Genomic DNA, 18,362 nt, shown 5'->3' on the forward strand with positions numbered 1-18,362 from the left:
CGTGTAAGCTAGTGTGTAGACAACTTTTGTTATTTAGTTTTGTAATAATAAGATGCTTAGATTGCCCAACATGAATAGAAATGCCTCGGCCCTTTTCTGGTTAGCCGCTTCTCCAGTGCCCCCATGCCTGGAGGGACGCTATAGTACAGGAGAGCTGACAGGCATGCTGGGCTTCAGTGTCAGTGACCAGCAGTGTCAGCTCATATGCAGCAGGCATCTTTCTTCTTCGAACAGTAGCCCACTTGTGTTTCCATTAAATTACAGTAGTCCTGACAGAAACCTTCTCTTCTCTTGCAGTTGAAGGTTTGGTAATTTGGTTCAGGCTCTGTATAGAGGAATATCCGAATTAGCATCATGAGATTATGCCAAGACTATCAGTCAATGGTAATTGCCAAAGTAAGGCTACGATGTTGTGGGGGATGGCAATAAAAAGGTTCTAGCTTGTAGGGTTCATAATTTCAAATACTAAACCATGAATGCAAGTCCAGACACACAGCTCTGTTCCTTCAAAGTCTCTTAAGCTCCTATATTAACAAAATCAGGTGGTGCTATGCCTCACAGCACACCTTCGGACAGAACAGCATATGCATTCCATTGTGCCTGTTTATATTTGCAGTGTGCCAGCTGCACTTTTTTTCTCTCCTCAGTCTATTAAATCCCTTGGGACAAGGGGTGAATTCCAGTGGAACAGAGATTGTGGTAAAATAAAACAGGATTAGAGTTGGTAGAACTGGAACTACTGAATGTCACCAGGAATTGGCCAGCACTCAGTTGTCCTCCTGATCCACTGATCTTGTCTCAAGATCAGAAATGACTTGGGGATTAAGATAATTTCAGAAACTACCAGCTCCTCCAAGCTTTGTAGATTTGAGGCTGGCTCTGGGCTAGAATTTAGAGACAGAGAAGAAGCATGGATCTGACCGGAAGAGGCCAGAAGAATGGCCTGGTCTTGTGGTACTTTGCCAATCCCTTGTATCTGTCCCCCCTGGAGCTGGCAAACAGCACTGTCTGCCCTCTACCTGATTCCCCAGGAACCCCTGCCACAACTTCATCCAACACCTAGAATTTAGCAAGTATTCAATACATTCCTATTGAGTAAATGACCTCAAAGCCTGGGGGAACAAAGAAGCAGCAGGACAATTATCTCCTCTGCTTAGTATTTGAATCAAGCAAGAGATTACCATAGTGAACTTAGACAATTCACATCTCAGCCCTTCAAGGCTCCTATGTTTCCTGAGACCCTCAATGATCCAGTTTCAGCAGAGGCTGAGTGATCTCCTGACTTTCCCCGTATCTAGGGAAGACTGAATCAACCATACCATGTCTCCCCAAACAATGGTGCTCACCTCATCCCATCCACACTGCCACCTCCCATCACACTCACTCAATATTTTCCAAGTGGATGCGCTTGCCTTGTCCTTTGGCGCTTGACTTACCATAGAAAGGGGGCATGTGCGGAGTGATAAGCGTCTCACTTTGCGATGCAACAGCTGACACCCATTTATTCCCTGTGCAGGAAATCCCTTCTTGGGGAAACAGGGAGAATCAGCTGCTAAGCAGTTAATGGATGAGGCACTAGCCGACCCTGCTGGAGTGAGAGATGTTTAGAACGCTCCGTTCAGCAACCCAAGAGGATGGGATATGTTTAAACAGTGAGTGAGAGTTGGCAAGAGTCCGGAATGCACCGCAAGGGATTGCACATATCTTTATGCATGTATTTGTCCACGTGTACAAATGTGTGGAGAAAGTGGAAGAAGTAGCAAGTGAAAAACTGCGCCAGGAACAGTGGTGGTGGATACCTCAGCTACAACAAGCTCAGCTTTTGTCCTGGACATCATAAATGCACTTGCCAAAACTGATCTAAAACTCAGCGTCCTCTGTGTAAGAAAGAAAAGTGAGGAACTATTTGCAGTTTTCTGCATGTAGACGTCCAGTTAGACCAGCACCATTTGTTGAAGATGCTGTCTTTTCTCCATTGTATGGCTTTGGCTTCTTTGTCAAAAATCAAGTATCTGTAGTTGTGTGGATTTATTTCCGGGTCTTCTATTCAGTTCCATTGATCCACTATTCTGTTTCTATGCCAATACCATGAAGTTTTTGTCACTATTGCTCTGTAATAGAGCTTGAGATCAGGGATAGAGATACTTCCAGATGATCTGTTGTTGTACAGGATTGGAGGGCCTCTGAAAGACTCTACCCAACAGTGTATCAAAGCAGATGCTGAGACTCATAGCCAAACTTTGGGCAGAGTGTAGGGACTTTTATGAAAGAAGGGTGAGATAGTAAGATCTGGAGAGGACAGGAGCTCCACAAGGAGAGCAACAGAAACATCTGGGCACAGGAGTCTTTTCTGAGACTGATACTCCAACCAAGGACCATTCATAGATATAACCTAGAACCCCTACTCAGATGTAGCCCATGGCAGCTCAGTCTCCAAGTGGGTACCCTAGTAAGGGGAACAGGGACTGTCTCTGACATGAACTCAGTGGCTGGCTCTTTGATCACCTCCCCCTGAGGGGGGAGCAGCCTTGCCAGGCCACAGAGAAGGACAATGCAGCCAGTCCTGATGAGACCTGATAAGCTAGGGTCAGATGGAAGGGGAGGAGAATCTCCCATATCAGTGGACTTAGAGAGGGGCATGGGAGGAGATGAAGGAGGGAGAGTGGGATTGGGAGCGGATGAGGGAGGGGGATACAACTGGGATACAAAGTGAATAAAATGTAATTAATGTAAAAAAATAAAACTTTAATTTAAAAAAAAAAGAAGAAGAAGAAGAGTGAGGAAAACTAATGGCCCTGGAGCATCTGAGAACTCATCTCACCAACTTCTGCCCCAGAACCCCATTAGGAAAATTTGCTCTGTGCTCTGGAAATAATAATACATTATGTAGGGAACTGTCACACCCACTGTTTTAAGAAGTGCAGACAGAGAGTGTCTACACTCAGGAGACTGTGTTGCGTGCACACCAAGATGACGCAGTGGGCTTCTTGGGTAAGGCTGAAGAGAAGAGGGGGAAGTTCATTTAGGAAGTGTAGGACTTCGTGGAAGTGGGATAGACATGGCCACGGAAGGCTAGGAGGAGGAAGGTTGGCAGGAGAAGGTGGATGACAGGCACCTAGAGACCAGCTAGATGCAGGAAATTAGCTCCGGCGTTTGACAGTCCAGTAGTGTGACCGGGGTTTACAAAACTCAGCTGTGTTTTCTATGAGAACTAGGAGAGAAATGTTCTAAGGTTCTCAACTGCTCACAAAATTAATGCTGAAAGAGAGAGAAGTGCTGATCACCCTAACTTACACACAATCTACATTATGTACTTGGTTCAAAGTAGCACCTGTACTGACAAAAGGAATTACAACTTATGTGTTGATATTTTTACTTTTTTTCTTCTCTCATATGCTACATTCTGAGTGCAGCCTCTCCTCCCTCTACTCCTCCCAGATCTCCTTCCCTCCCCACACCCCATGCCTTCCTTCTCCCTCAGATCCACTGTTCCTCCATTTCTCTTCAGTAAAGGCCGGGGCTCCCTGTGACATCACCCGATGGATGTTGATTTTTTTAGCGTAGTGATTTGGGGTCACAGAGTGAGTGAATGTAATTTTCACAGGAATGGTGCCATTCTTCCCTGCTGGCTCGGTTCTTTTGAAATAACTTCTTATGATAGAAAAGAGTGTTGGCCTTTGTCACTTCTCAATGGTTAGCACATTTCCCTTAAAAGTGGTCATAAGGCAGCTCCACTCCCTCCCAACACCTCAACTTCTAGCTCTCTATATCTTTGGTTTTTATTGTGGCAGAAAACCCAAGAGCCTCACTTGTGTTTTCCTAGGGAAATATGTCATGTGAATGAAGCCCTTGAAGTCTTTGTGACTTTGTTAGAACCAGTCAAAGCTAAAGAATAAGAAAGTTACATGTGAACATGTGCTTCATTCAACTGAGTCTCACCAAAGGGAAGCTTTTGAGCCCAGGCTAAGTTAACACATTCCTGGTTTTCAGTGTTTAGCAATGGGAGGAGTATTTGTGACTTTTTGTGGCTGTAACAAAAATCCCTGTTGAGAAACAGCTCGAGGGAGAAGAGGTTTATTTTGGCTCACAGTATGAGAGGCTACATTCCAGTATGGTGGGCAAGATGTGGCAAAACTCATGGCAGAGGAAGCCTGCTGCCAGGACTTCTAACACTCCAAAGAAGCAAGCAGCAGAGAACAAACCTAAGGGTCCACCCTGAGTGACCTCTTCCTCCAGCGTAGCCCTGCCTCCTAAAGGATCTGCCACCAGCTGGAAACCAGATGTCCAAACACATGAACACAAGAGCATGGAACCAATGTTGGAAATATTACCTTCTTTAAGATTCTGCTGGCATTTTCCAGTAAGAAACTGGGTGGGGAATCTGATCATCCATATTTCCTCGGCCAATCTTCAATTTCTCTTTCTCACCACTTTCTCATCCCCCTCACTCCCCTACTATGTATAAATTTTAAATTGAAAAGCATACAGATTCAATTTTTATTCTTTTTTTCTTTATCATCATCGTCTTTCTCCTCCCCTTCCTCTCCTCCTCTTTTCCTTCTGCTTCTCCTTCTTCTTTTTCTTCTTCTTGTATAATGCAATCATTTAGGATCCACTTTTTTGAGGAGAAGATTTACAGTCTTAACCAAATAAAATATATTAAGCTAAAACAAAAACCATCACATTAAAGTTGGACAAGCCAAACCAACAGAAAAATAAAAGAGCCCCAAGAGAAGGCAAAGGAATTAAAGAACCACTCAATCAAAGATTCAGGAGTCTCATAAAACTAAACTGAAAGGTATAGTATACATGCCCAGGACCTGTGCTGACCCATGTAGTTGAAGGTAGAGCTGACCAAGAAGCTCTGTGACCTCAGGAAACAAAATGAAGCCTTGAATGATGGTGGACAGAGAACAGACTAGACAGGGAACATGGGCTTCAGGACACTGGACCATATTTCACAGAAAGCTGCTGTATGACTTTACTTAAAAGTGAGAGTGAAGGTTCAGAGAAGAATGTGATGATCTGTCAGTTGTTCAGCAATGTAAGCACGGAAGCTCAAGCCAACACCTAGTTGTTGTGGTTTGTAAACTGCCAATGCACAAAAGGGAGAATACAGTATGTACAGTAAGTGATAAATAAATCCTAAGCTCTAAATCCTTGCTGGAGCAATTAGCCAAATCATATGATATTGGATCCTGTGCAGCAAGGTGCACACCTGTACAATGATGCTGAGCCTAGAGTGAAGGTGAGGAGCCACATTTTCCCAGCACGCTGCATTCACCTGCACCCGACACTACCTGCCACTATGCCAGTCAGCTTCCCTTAGAGTGAATTTCGGAATGAGACACACAGAGCATGTCCTGGCCATAGAGGGATGCTGGTCCCTAGAATTGGAACTTTGACAGACTTTTTGTTGTGTGGTCATATGGTGACTTGGTTTCTGGGTGAATAAGGAAAATTATAGATAGATATAGATATACACATACATATATATATATATATATATTTATTTAAATCCAGGATGTATTTATAGCAGTAAGATTTTAGAGAAGTATCAGTGGGAAATGACAAAGAAAGACAAAGAAGAACTGAGCTGAACCCACACAGTCTAAGAGCTGATCACTCTGTATCTTTACAGACAACTAAGAAGAGAATCAAGGAGGGCAGCCGTACAGTCTTGGAGCCTAAGAAATGTGCTGGGTGGCAAGGGAGGAGTGATCATATGGATTAGTGGAGTTAACGCCTGCTGATTTGTTCTTTGTACAGCTGGATTTGTGGAACGGTTATGTACTGATGATGTTGCTATTGCTGTGACAATGGGAACTTAAGGAGGAAAGAGTTCCTTGTGTCCCATTTCCAGAGAGACAGGAGTCTCTCATGGTGGGGGAGCAGAGCAGGGCAGGCGTGGCAGGGAGAGCAGGAAACAATCATATCCATGAGGCTCTGAACTCCCAACACCAGTTTCCATGTCCTCCCTAAACCTCATCAGACAGCTCCAGCTGGGGACCAAGTGTCCAGATGCTGGAGCCTATGAGGGACATTCTCATTTAAATCACCACCGGTTCCAAGGGCATTCTCTCCCTTCACTGTACTGTAGAGAATCTGGGGGAGCTTTCATGCAGAGGGAATTAGTGATGCTTCCTGGTGCACACACTAGCAGGGGAGCCAGAGACTGCTGACCCTGGTCTGACTCTAACTCTAGAATTTTTCTCAGTGGGTCCAGCCAGGACCCACCATTTTGTTTTTATCAATAACCTTCCCTTCTACTTGTCAACATAATGTGTTCCTCTTAATCCTTGGTATTCTGACATGATAAGGAAGAGGGTCAAGCTTAGGGCACAGAGCAAAGCAGGAGGACACAGGTGAGAGAAGGCACCCTGTTTTCACAAGCCAACTGTACCTGCATCTGTCCTACAGTGAAGAACGGTTAATGAGTCTCATGGCCTAAACTCAAGAGTAACACCTAACCGGGAGCCTAGAGGCTGCCAAAGACATTGAGGATCCCTGCCCCCTACTGATGTCTCGGAGAAGTCTCGACCCTTGCCTTGCTTAGTTTTCTTTTGTTTTCTTCTAATCTAAGCTTCATTACAGGAGGTAGGTACATGGACTACGGCTTGCGACGTTCCAAACTTAGTCACTGAAGACAACGAGGCAAACGCTGTGGTTAAAGTAGCTTGCTGGATCTCGCGGGATTTATTTTCTTCAGCCCTTTCCGCCTTCTTCCGCTGCCTGTGTTTCTAGCTGAGAGTCACTCTTTATCTGGAGGAAGTAAAAGAAGGACAGTACAGTGTCAGGGGAGTCTAGAGAGAAACAGAAAGCGGGTGGGGGTCTCCCCGGTGTGGGGAGGAGCTGGACCTGTGGACAGTGTGTCTTCAGGTTATTAAAGCCATTCCAGGCCAGGAGGACTGCAGAGTTCTGACCTAAATGTTAAGGGTGGGGAGTGTGACAGAAAGCGACAATACTTGCTTGTTTCTTCACCTAAAATAAGACCCAGACTAGATGATCTCCAGGACTCTTTTAAATTCCAACATTCTGTGAGTCTAAGAAAGGAACATTGAATTCTGTTTCATTTGAACTGACATCTAATGGCTCTGCATATACTTTACTGAGTAGTGTCTTGAAGTATTGGTAAATGGGGTTAATGTCCATCATCCCCGAGCAGCCTCCAAATCAAAAATAAAGAAATATATATATATATATATATATATATATATATATATATATATAAAATACATCGTGTCAAAAAAAAAAGTGGTCTGGCACATGAAGGTGATGAATGACAGCAGGAGCTGTCAGCGCAGTTTGCGGACAGAAAGCATGTGAGATAAAGACAGCAATCGGTGACATTAAGCCTGCGTTTTGGGGTTGTCCCAAGTAGGCATGGTGGAGTGACCAAGAGTGACCCAGAGGGAGGATTCATTGAACTAGTCTCTGTCTTCCCAGAGAAGAGGTTTGACTGGGGTTTGACTCCGGCTCCTATCCACAGGCAAGGTACTCAACACAGGGGCCTGCATTTGCCTTTGGGCACCCTTCCTGATAACTTTACCGTAAGAGAAATGAACCGTGTTTTAGAGAGAATATAGATGCCTGGCTTTGGAAGCTGACATCCGTGAAGAGAGCCTCCTCATCTTGGATCACAGAGCGGACAGGCGGCACTTTGCTCATACACCTCAGCTAAAGGGGGCACTGTGTGTCCTGCAGAGCAACTGTTTGTCACTGCTCCCCCTTATGCAGGAACGGGGAAGACAACTGGAGAGCACCAAATCACCTGGCTGGGAGACTGTGAGGAGCAAGAACTAGACAGGAAATAGAATTGATCTCTAAGGTACCTTTCAGGAAATGTAAAGTGTGAGGGGCAGAGAGAGAAACACTGTGCCTTTGTCTTGAATCCATGGTACTGGTTCATACTTGTGAGTAGCTTGGAGGGATGGGATGAGGCCCAGCAGGCCTCAGGACTGCTAAAGCGAGACCTCAGAGAAAGAGGAGCACATGTCAGCAGACATGTCCTAGCCCCGCATCCGTGGAGTGCTTATGGGTTGAACAGAAGCAGCCCAGGTGTTTACCGTTCACACAGAAAATGTCTCAGGTGGAAGCTGCTTGGTGTGTTTTCACAGTAGACAGGTGGAAATTGTGAACATAATGAACAGTCTTGAAATCTTGTAGGTAACAGGTTGAATCTGCTTCGCTGTGTAAGGGAATGAGCCCTGGAAACGATATCCTAGTTCATGCTTTAATGGGCAGTGGCATCGTCTTTATCTACTGCTATGTGGGAGAGACCGTTAGGCTGGAAAAAAGATGATGGTTTTAATTATATGTTCAACAAAATGCCAATGTCTTTAGTGTGTGGGGGGGTACACACACATGCAAAATATCCACAAATGTTATAGCTAGTGCAACAAAGAAAAACTGGAAAACAAAACCAACTGTATACGAGTTTAGAATAAATTACTCACTATCCATGTATTTCTATAGTTTCTGTAGTTTTCTGGCTATTTCTTTTTAGTTGTGCTTTAATTGATAAGACACAGGAAGTTATTTTGGATTTTTTTATTTGTGATGACTTGCTTTATGTTCTAAATAACGGAGAAGGGGAAGGGTTCCATGGGCTGCTGAGAGGACTATGTTCTGAACTTGTTGGGTGGGACAGTCTGAACGTGATTTGAGCCATGTCACGATTTAACCTTGCCGTTTCTATTTTAAATTTTCTTGTCTGGATGACTCATCTGTTGGTGAAAGTGTGGTACTAAAGTCACACACTGTTACTGTGTTGGACCTGTCTGTCCTTTAAGCCTTATGGTTGATGACACTGGGTGAATTAAAGTTCCATGCACATCTATTTACAATCATTATATTGTCTAGATTGTGTATCTAGATTGATCCCTTAAGAATGTACAGTGACTTTCCTTGTTCCTTCTAACTTTGTCTAAAATCTTCTCTGTCACATTTGCCTTTTAGATATCAAACAGTTGTATATTTCTTCGTAACCTTTTAACTGGGGAATCAACACTGTTTATTACTGTACGGTACCCCTTTAAGTGTCCCCCGCAGTGCTGGTGTGGTGACCATGAATTGCTCTGATGATATATGTATATCGTGAAAGGTTTTCATATCGCCTCTGACCTTTACAGTTTAACATTGAAGGGCACTGTAGTCTTTGTGTCCAGCTATGTTGTCCCAGGGCTTAAACTAAGTCATTTCCTGCTTTTCCAGCACTTACTGTTCCTGCTGTTATTCTGTTATCTGTCTTTGTAAGCACCCGAGCTCTTCTGTCTCATAACATTCAATACTCTTTTTTGTTCTATATTCCTGGCACTTTAAGTGTGATTATCATATGGACATGTCCACCTCTGGCCATGACTATTTGAGTTCTAACAGACTTATATGCTTAAATGTCATTTCTTTCCCTAGATATGGGAGATGGTCTTCTATAATTTTATTGACTAGGTTTTCTATGCTTTTAGCCAAATTCTCTCAGTAATTTTCCATGGCTTTTGAATGTTACAGTCATTCATTTTTATTGTTACCTAAGTGTAGTAATTATTCATCTTTGTCTTCCATCCCCAGTATCTTTTAGTCCTCCCAGGATAGTCTATAGGTGATGTTTTGTATTGAACTTTTTATTTGATGCATTGAGCTTTGATTCATTTCTATGATTTATATTTCTATGAATCATAGAAATATATATGAAATCATAGAAATATAATCATAGATTATATTTCTATGATCTCTGTTGCTATTTTGTTGCTTTTCCAGAGTCTCTATGTCTCTGATTAATTTCTCACCCAAGTTGTTGCTATCCAACTCCAGGTTATGGATTGCTTTTTTTCTTCTTTTTTTTTTGTTTATTTGAATCTGAAGTGGGCTTATTGATTATTTTTAAAAGTATATTTTAATTCTTTGCCACTTCACACATCAGGATGTTTGAATTTAACTACTTCAGAGTTGTGTGGGGTTTTGAGAAGTCATGTGCCCTTCCTATTTCCTATTTCCTATTTCACATCATGTTTCTAACTCGTGGTTTGTGTATTGTTGGGGATCAACTCTGGCTGTTATCTGAGAGTCACGCTAGTGAATGGTCTTCTCTTGAGAGCTTAGCCCCTAGTGTCACTCAGATAGGTGAAAACAAACCACCATAGCAGCAATAACAGCAAATAAACTGGATACAGACATACAATCAGAACCACTGAAGCCAACCACTGATAACCACAGAAAATAATATGATAGGAACGAGAGAGGAAAGCCTCTGATGACAGATATACATAAAGAAAGCAGGCAAATGTAAGAAGATGAATAAAAAGTGTTTTTACGATAAAATTAGTTTAAAGGTTAAAACAATATTAAAATGCAGTAAGGCGGAGAAGAGTGGGAAGAAAAAGGGAGAGGGGAGGGGTAAGTGAGAGGAAGGAGGGTGAGTGGGTTTTTTAATTCTTTATTAATTATATTTTATTCACTTTGTATCCCCCCTGTGGTTCCCTCCCTCCTCCTGTCCCAGTCCCTCCCTTCCTCCACCCTCTGCATGCATGCCCCTCCCCAAGTCCACTGATAGGGGAGGTCTTCTTTTCCTTCCTTCTGATCCTAGTCAATTAGGTCCCATCAGGAGTTGCTGCATTGTCTTCTTCTGTGGCCTGGTAATGCTGCTTCTCCCTCAGGGGGAGGTAATTAAAGAGCAGGCCAATCAGTTCATGTCAGAGACAGTCCCTGTCCCTATTACAATGGAACCCACTTGGATACTGAACTGCCATGGGCTACATCTGTGCAGGGGTCTTAGGTTATCTCCATGCATGGTCCTTGGTTGGAGTATCACTCTCAGGAAAGACCCCTGTGCTCAAAATTTTTTTTTGGTTCTGTTGCTTTCCTTGTGGAGTTCCTGTCCTCTCCAGATCTTACTGTTTCCCACTTCTTTCATAAGATTCCCTGCACTCTGCTCAAAGGTTGCCCATAAGTCTCAGCATCTGCATTGATAGTTTGCAGGGCAGAGCCTTTCAGAGGTCCTCTGTGTCAGGCTCCTGACTTGTTCCCCCTTTTCTCCTTCTTCTGATGTCCATTCTCTTTGCCTTTCTAGATAGGGATTGAGCATTTTAGCAAGAGTCCTCCCTCTTGATTAGTTTCTTTAGGTGTACAGATTTTAGTAGGTTTATCTTATATTATATGTCTATATGAGTGAGTATATACCGTGTGCATCTTTCTGCTTCTGGGATAGCTCACTCAGGATGATCTTTTTCAACACCATTTACCTGCAAAATTCATGATTTCCTTGTTTTTTATTGCTGAGTAATATTCTATTGTGTAGATGTACCACAATTTCTGTATCCATTCCTCCACTGAGGGGCATCTGGGCTGTTTCCAGCTTCTGGAAATTAGAGAAGCTTCTTCCTGGGCCTCTAGTCATGGAATTCTCCATCTTGCGGAAGGGTGGGGCTTAGCTGGCTCCAGCAGTCCCCACTGCTCACCATGAGATGTGTGAGCTGAAAGCAGTGCCAGTGAGGGTTGAGGGCTGCCAGTGAGGGCAGCCTTCCACACATGGAACCATTGCTGACCCTAGAGAGCCTCTCACATGCCTCAGAGGCCCCGCAATTTGTGTACCCATGCGGAACAAATGCCCAAGCCTTGTGTCTGTGGCTTCAGCTCCTTCTCCTATGAACTGGCAATGGAGAGGGGGGCTGTTTTTTTCTTTTCTCTGTGTAGCCTTTCTGTTTCTACACACTTCTCAGCTGTTATAACACCTCCTTTTTTTTCTCCTAACATACTTTTGACAGTTTATATATGTATAAATATAATGTATTGGACCCCCGCAAGGAGACCAAAGCTAAAATATCTGGGCCCAGGGGCTCCTACAGAGAATGATACACCAACCAAGGACCATGCATGGAGAGCACCTAGACTTCCTGCTCAGATGTAGCCAATTGGCAGCTCAGCCTCCATGAGGGCTCCCAAGTAAGGGCAGCAGGGGCTGCCTCTGTCAGGAGCTCAATTGCCTGCCCTTTGATCACTTGCTCCTGGCGATGCAGCCTTGCCAGGCCACAGAGGAAGAGGATCCAGGCAGTCCTGATGAGACTTGATAAGCTATGGGCAGATGGCAGAGGAGAACTCCCCCTTTCAGTGGACTAGGGGAAAGAGATAGAGGAAAAGAGGGAGGGAGGTAGGACTAGGGGGAGTTGAGGGAGGGGCTTCATTCGGGGATATATAATGAATAAATTGTGGAAAAAAGAACTATTAAAAATGTAATGTATTGTGCCCTCTCATTCCCTCCCACTCTTGCACACCACTTTTTTTTTCCAAAAGGTCTTCTTCCTATATCCCTGTCCTATTTTTTGTGGATGTCTTGTGCAACTAGCCACAGTTGCTGTGTGTTTGTAATCTCACTGGTGTGTTATGTACAGAAGACGGCATTTTCAAAGACAGACTCTTCCAAATCCTCCATCTCTTACATTTTTTCCACTCCTCTTCCTTTGATGTTTCCTGGGACTTGCAATGAGTGATACTGATGGTCCCATTTAGGGATAAGTCATTTATTTCCAGCAATCTGCCCGGCTATGAGGCTCTGTATCGGCCACTAACTACTGGACACAGATGCTTCTCTGACAAAAGCTGAGAATAGCCCTGATCTACCACATGATCATCAATAGCTAAAGGTAGTTTGCTACCACCTCCATTTAGCATGACCTCAACAGTAAGTTCCTCCCTAGGTTCGATGACTCCCTAGTCACACGTTGTTAGCCAGGTTTATAATACTAGGTTGCGTTGTTGTTGCTGTTCCTTTCTGTGGACTGGGAACATCTTGCCTGCAGATTGTTATTGTAGTGTATAGCGGATGAGCCACTGTTGCTCCTCTTTGATTCATGGTAACCCTGCTGTAGTCGCTGGGCACTCTCTCATCCTTTGACACATGCCCATTTGTCCTGGCATCATCTATTTCTCTAAGCATATCTTGTATCACACCCCAGGCTTGGGACTCACATTTCTGAAAACACCTCTTGAGTTCTGTTGTTTCTAGGCTCCCTTAAGTGGAAGAGCAAGGAAATATCTATATTTACATACCGGTAAATCTGTGTGTATGTAATAATATGTCTAAACTGAGCTAAACATGAACTTATCATGGCATCTCTACCTTTAGCCTATCACTACACATCATTTCAATTTGCCTTTGCCTATCTGTAAACTCTTGCAGTAAGCAACCTGACTCCAGTCATCTACTGTCCATTCACTGGTAGCCAGTGTTGATGTACACAGCAGTACCCTAGTTGTTAAACAAACAGCCCTGTGTGTTCCCACGGGCATCGATTTCATTAACTAGTGTGGTGCTTTCTGCATGGCATCTTGTACATTTAGATTTACAGACAATACTCATTTCCGCAGCTACTTAGGTCAGGACTGTCTTCCTCTCCAGGATATGGTTTGCCAATACACTCACTCTTAATATTTTAAGCACTCAATGACATAGAATATAAAATAAAATAGAGCACGTTTCCATTACTCTGGTGTCAGGGAGAACAGTTCTCCATCACTAAGTCCCTGGCAACCATTGATTATTGATGGTGTCTTTATAGTTTTACACAAAATTTGGAACACAAGGTGTATAACGTCTCCCAGGCTGGCTTCTCTCACTTCTCTGTATGCATTTGAATTTTATCCTTGACATTCTATGAACTGATAGGTCATTTCTTCTTGCTGCAGGATAATAATCTACTGTGTGCGTATGTCACTCTTCTGTTTAGCAACTGACTTCCTGAAGGATATCTTTATTGCTTCCAACATTTGGTGCCTATGGACAAAACCACTATACACATTCTAGAAAAAAGTTGGTGCTGCTTGTGTGTACATAAATTTTTTAACCATTCAAATACTGAAAACTGTTTTGCCAAGGCAATTCAAGGGAGATGTGACCTTTGTCTATCAAGTTATGCTGAGAAAAAAAAAAATTCAAATTCAAAATCCAAAATGTAATTTGAGCAAATTTCACATCTTAGAGGAAAATTAACTCTTTGAAATGGCTGTAGATTTAAATGAAAGACCTGTGAATACACAGTTCTCAAAACAGCTAAAATAAAATGATAATTTGCTAATAATAAGATAACTTGTGCTTACAGCAGTGACAAACCAAATACTAGCTGAAGTACATTTCAAGTGGATCGTATTGACAGTGACAATAAAAAAGTGTGAAAACTCTGGAAATGAATTTAGTGGGTATATTTTTCTTAAGGTGAACTTTCAGCTATGACGTGACCCAACAACTGTAGCCCTGAAAAAAAACATGCCCCTCCCCCCCAAAAAAAAACACCTGCAAATGTGTGTTTGTATCAGGAAACAATCTAGGAAAGGTAGAGGCAATCCACAGAAATAGTGAATCAACCTTGATTAAAGGCACAATTCATGGTGATTACTTAGGACAGGTGTCAACAAACACAAGTCTTTAATATCTATTGCCTATCTTCTACCTATCACTAATACAGACATTCATCGAGATACCTGCTCATTTCTCCATTTAACTATTTCCTTCCTCCCTCCCTTTGGTTGAAGTCAGTTGCCCAAGGCTAAAGGAGTTTAGTCTCCTTGCTTTAGGAGAAATATCATATAACTTTGGGACAATCGCTACGCCACAAAACTGTAGAAAAAATGAGCAAGGATAGAGGGACCATCAAGTTTGGATAGCCATTCTTGGCCTTCTGAAAGAAAAACTTGACAAGCTGAGGAAAATCAGCCATTTATTTTCATTGAAATATCTGCTCCCAGCAGGTGCCACAGGGAAAAGAGAAAGCAAGGTCACTCAGGATTGCCTGTGAACCCCACATCTTCCGATTCATTGACTTTGATCTGTCCACATGGCTCCAGCGTCACACAGCACTTCAGACCCTTCTGACAGAGAGCAACAAGTTCTTCATTTTTCTGACAGTTATCTGTGCATCGCCCATTAAGCCTGTTGCATTTCTCATCGAAAAAAGCATTGTTGGCTACACAAAAGAAGAGCCCCCGACAAGGTTAGTTCTTTAAATAATTTAAGTGTGGCTAACCATCCCGTCATTGTTGTACCATCAGCAACCGTCTCTTTACATAAGCCCTGTGTGTGTGTTTTTGTCCTCCAGTAGGTGAACTGCTAGCAGAAACATTTTCTAGGTGATACCTCTCTTTTGTCACACAAGGTGACGGGCAGGAAAAAAATAGCCAATACCTGAACAGAGTTGTTTAGGACTTTGGAAGACAGGAAATAGCATCCTTTTATACAAATCTGCTAGAAAAATTATCAAATCAACTCACAAGCACTTTCACAGCCTGGAACTGTTCTAACATACTTTCAAAGATTGCTGCTCAGTAAGAGTTGAAAGCAATGTCTGAGACTGGGGAAATGGCTCGAGACTGGCATTAGAACTGGTAACTGTATACATGGGACAAAAGCTTAATGGAGTTCACAGAAAGTGAAGAAGCCTGTAGTATATCCAACTCACAGTGATGGCCCAGGCAGATGGAAGCCAAAGAAAACCTTTGTCCATGGGTTTCTAATGGGCCAATGCAAATATCCAAGTAGAGAAGACTGTCTCATTTCTCTATCACATTCCACCAAAATCCCACTGTAAACATCAGACACTTTAGGGAAAGGGTGAGTAGTTGAGACCGGCTCCCAGTGACTTTTGTTTTTTATTTTGCGTGAAGTTGCAGTTCTTGCCTTAGCGCCTTGTCAACAGCATTCACAAGAGCAGACCACTGCTGCACGCTAAGGACAGGCTCTTATCTCTTACCAGGATCAAAATCTCAAGAGTGGCTGGCTTGAAGGATATGCTGTGGAGGCATAACGGACATAGGCTCCATTTGCCATAAATGCACGAAGCTGCCAGCTCAAATTTATGCAAAACCTAAAACCCAGGGAGTGACTGCTCTCAGACAGACTAGCTGCTGTCTGGGTCTCAATTCACAAGCACGGGAGCCCATTGTTTCAAAGCCCCTTGAGCTCTGGCTTTCTCTGCAGTATTCAATACTTTCTCTGCTCTCCTAACATAGTTAGGCTATGTCAGACTAGAGGCTCAAGACCTTACACCACCAAGAATCCTTGCAGCACATCCTGTGCACAGTGATGAACCAGCAGCTTTTGGACCAAAAAGAACATCCTTGCCCATAGCCTTCTAATGGGTCCAAATGGAGTCACGTGTGGTGTGTTTGGTACGACTGATAGTTTTATCCTGTATAATCTTATGGTGTGTTGACTAACTGTGTAGGACATATGAATGGTCTTAATACCTCTCCTCGGCCTCCAGTGTACACACCAGTGCCAGCAGGATGCCTGAGACGCCGTTCTCCCACTGAAGGTCTAGATAGCCCTATCCTGCTGCAGAATCCACTCACATGGATTTGTCACATGGATTCATGTTGACTCCTGAGAATCCCTTCCTTCAGCAACCTGGAACTGGTAAGAGTCTACTCTTGAACCTTAATTTTGATACTGCTACGTCTTTTCACACTTGCCAAAAGTGTAAGAAAGTACAGAGAACTCTGATGGGGGAAGGGTGTCCCACACGGCTCTCACTGTACAGCTCCCAACACAGAGCACCAATACCACCTTACCTGTGTGGCCCTGGGAAGAAGCCCCACCCATCTGGGTCCCAGCCTCCATGCATATGACACACACACACACACACACACACACATATATGGTAAATGTTTCAAGCCAAAAAAAAAAAAAAAAAAAAAAACCTCTCTGAATATCTCTAAATTAAAAGCAGAACAGAATTCTCCCTAAAGCCACTGGCTGTGCAGAACTAAATGCATTTTCTTACCTGGAGTCTATAACACAGCATCCATTTTTAGATATGCAATTAACAAACAGCACTCTCCAGTGAGCTCTTTTGCCTGATGCCATGATGGGCATGGATGTTTGTTGAACCACTTTCTTTTTCCACATCTTTCTTTTTCTAGCTCCCTGTTACCCATTTTATTCAATACTTAAAACACATTTTTAAATGCATGTTTGTCTTCTTTTCATTCCCTCCCTTAACTTTTGTCCAATGTTTTTGTTGATAAGCATCAGGGATCAAAAAGTATCTTTCTTGATGCCCTTTAACTTATTCAAACCTGTGACAACTTTTCATCAATGGAAAATGAGATACATAGATACATGATTTGTTGATAAACAGGTTGTAGGAAAGTTACCTTCTGTAACAACTGTTCTCTTTCAAGAGAGCAAACCAACAGATCAAAGGTATCCTTACAATCCTAGAGTTGATCGTGCCTGGGCATTTGCAGGATAGACCTTGCGTCTGGGACATCACCACCGCTCACCCTCCATATAAAGATGCTCATTTTCTTTACCTGTGTCCAGAAAGAAGAAAACAGCCAAGAGAAATAGGAAGGTCTTCAAGACCTGGAGGGCCATGGAGGGTCAGCGCAATGGCCATGGGAAAGGACCAACACCCACCTTTATACATTTGCTCCAGACCGAACAGCGTCTTGATCAGTGAAGTTCATCTGAAGGAATGAGCCCACGCCCTACTTCAGAAAGCCCATTTGCCTCAGGGGATGTCTCGCAACCTACAGTTCAGTACTGGTTTTTCTGGTGCTGGAAAGTTCCCAAGAAGGAAAATAGGCCTGGGAGTAGAACAGAGGTGGACAGAAGTGGACGGCTGGGTGTGGGTTGGGGATGGAAGAACACGAGGTGAAGACATTTGTATTGTTAATCCTGGCTGTGTCCCCTGAGGGTTCCAGGTCACGGGAGTGGTGCGGGCACACGTAGGCAACATCTCAGAGTTTCAGTTCAGGACTGGAGCCCTGTACTCAGGTGGACGCTAAACTCCAGATTCCATCCTGGTGAGCTGCCCACCCTGGGAACAGAGCTTGACCTGAGCATGCACTCCATTATTTGTTTTTAAATTCTGGACTTTGCCATATGCACCCTTTTTCAAGCATTACTTAGGTCATTTTACTTAATCTCAGAGGGCGTTTTGTTTTGTTTTGCTTTGCTTATGTTTTTATTTATTTTTTGGAGAATTTCACTCAATATATTTTGACCACATTCATTCCCCTCCCCATAGCTCCTCCCAGATCCTCCCAGCTTCCCACCCAGCTTCCCGTTGTCTGATTTGTGTTGCCCGTCTATCCCGAGCGCAAGGCCTGTCCTGCAGTGTGGTTGACAGGCCCAGTGTCACTGCACTCAGGAAAACTGAGTTTCCCTCTTCTAGCAGTTCTCAATTACAAACGAATAGCTCCTTGTCGAGGAGAGGGCTTTGTGTCCCCTTCCCCTTCTCTGTGCTGCAGCTTCGTCTGACTTAAGCTTGTGCAGGTCTTGTGCACACGGTCACAGTCTCCGTGGATTCACGCGTGCATCAGCCTCGCAGTGTGTGGACCAGCAAGTTCCCCAGCTCTTAACAACCTTCCCG

At 43.5% G+C, this 18,362-nt stretch overlaps 2 protein-coding genes across 2 annotated transcripts; both read right to left on the reverse strand.

Moving 5' to 3' along the window:
- Positions 1–200: 200 nt before the first annotated feature.
- Positions 201–7,155, reverse strand: LOC132653558 (sperm-associated antigen 11B-like). Its single transcript, XM_060381336.1, has 3 exons — positions 7,110–7,155; positions 1,437–1,588; positions 201–323 (listed from the first exon to the last, which is right to left on the reverse strand). Exons 1-3 carry the CDS (start codon positions 7,153–7,155, stop codon positions 201–203), a joined length of 321 nt encoding a protein of 106 aa, XP_060237319.1.
- A 7,551-nt stretch (positions 7,156–14,706) lies between these two features.
- LOC110566879 (beta-defensin 106A-like) lies at positions 14,707–17,362 on the reverse strand. Its single transcript, XM_021664785.2, has 2 exons — positions 17,299–17,362; positions 14,707–14,951 (listed from the first exon to the last, which is right to left on the reverse strand). The coding sequence occupies exons 1-2, from the start codon at positions 17,360–17,362 to the stop codon at positions 14,764–14,766; spliced, it is 252 nt and encodes an 83-aa protein (XP_021520460.1). The 3' UTR covers positions 14,707–14,763.
- Between the last annotated feature and the right edge of the window lie 1,000 nt (positions 17,363–18,362).

This window comes from Meriones unguiculatus, chromosome 4 (assembly GCF_030254825.1).
Source record: "Meriones unguiculatus strain TT.TT164.6M chromosome 4, Bangor_MerUng_6.1, whole genome shotgun sequence".
Lineage (NCBI taxonomy): Eukaryota > Metazoa > Chordata > Mammalia > Rodentia > Muridae > Meriones > Meriones unguiculatus.

What these genes read in the sequence shown, in the direction of transcription:
- LOC132653558 (XM_060381336.1), bottom strand. Translation starts at nt 7,155, where the DNA reads ATGATGGACATTAACCCCATTTACCAATACTTCAAGACACTACTCA. An exon ending in ATACTTCAAGACACTACTCA is followed by an intron (nt 1,589 to 7,109) that starts GTAAAGTATATG and finishes CTCTCACTCCAG; the next exon opens with CAGGGTCGGCTAGTGCCTCA. An exon ending in GCACATGCCCCCTTTCTATG is followed by an intron (nt 324 to 1,436) that starts GTAAGTCAAGCG and finishes CTCTATACAGAG; the next exon opens with CCTGAACCAAATTACCAAAC.
- LOC110566879 (XM_021664785.2), bottom strand. Translation starts at nt 17,362, where the DNA reads ATGGCCCTCCAGGTCTTGAAGACCTTCCTATTTCTCTTGGCTGTTTTC. An exon ending in TTTCTTCTTTCTGGACACAG is followed by an intron (nt 14,952 to 17,298) that starts GTAAAGAAAATG and finishes TCTTTTGTGTAG; the next exon opens with CCAACAATGCTTTTTTCGAT.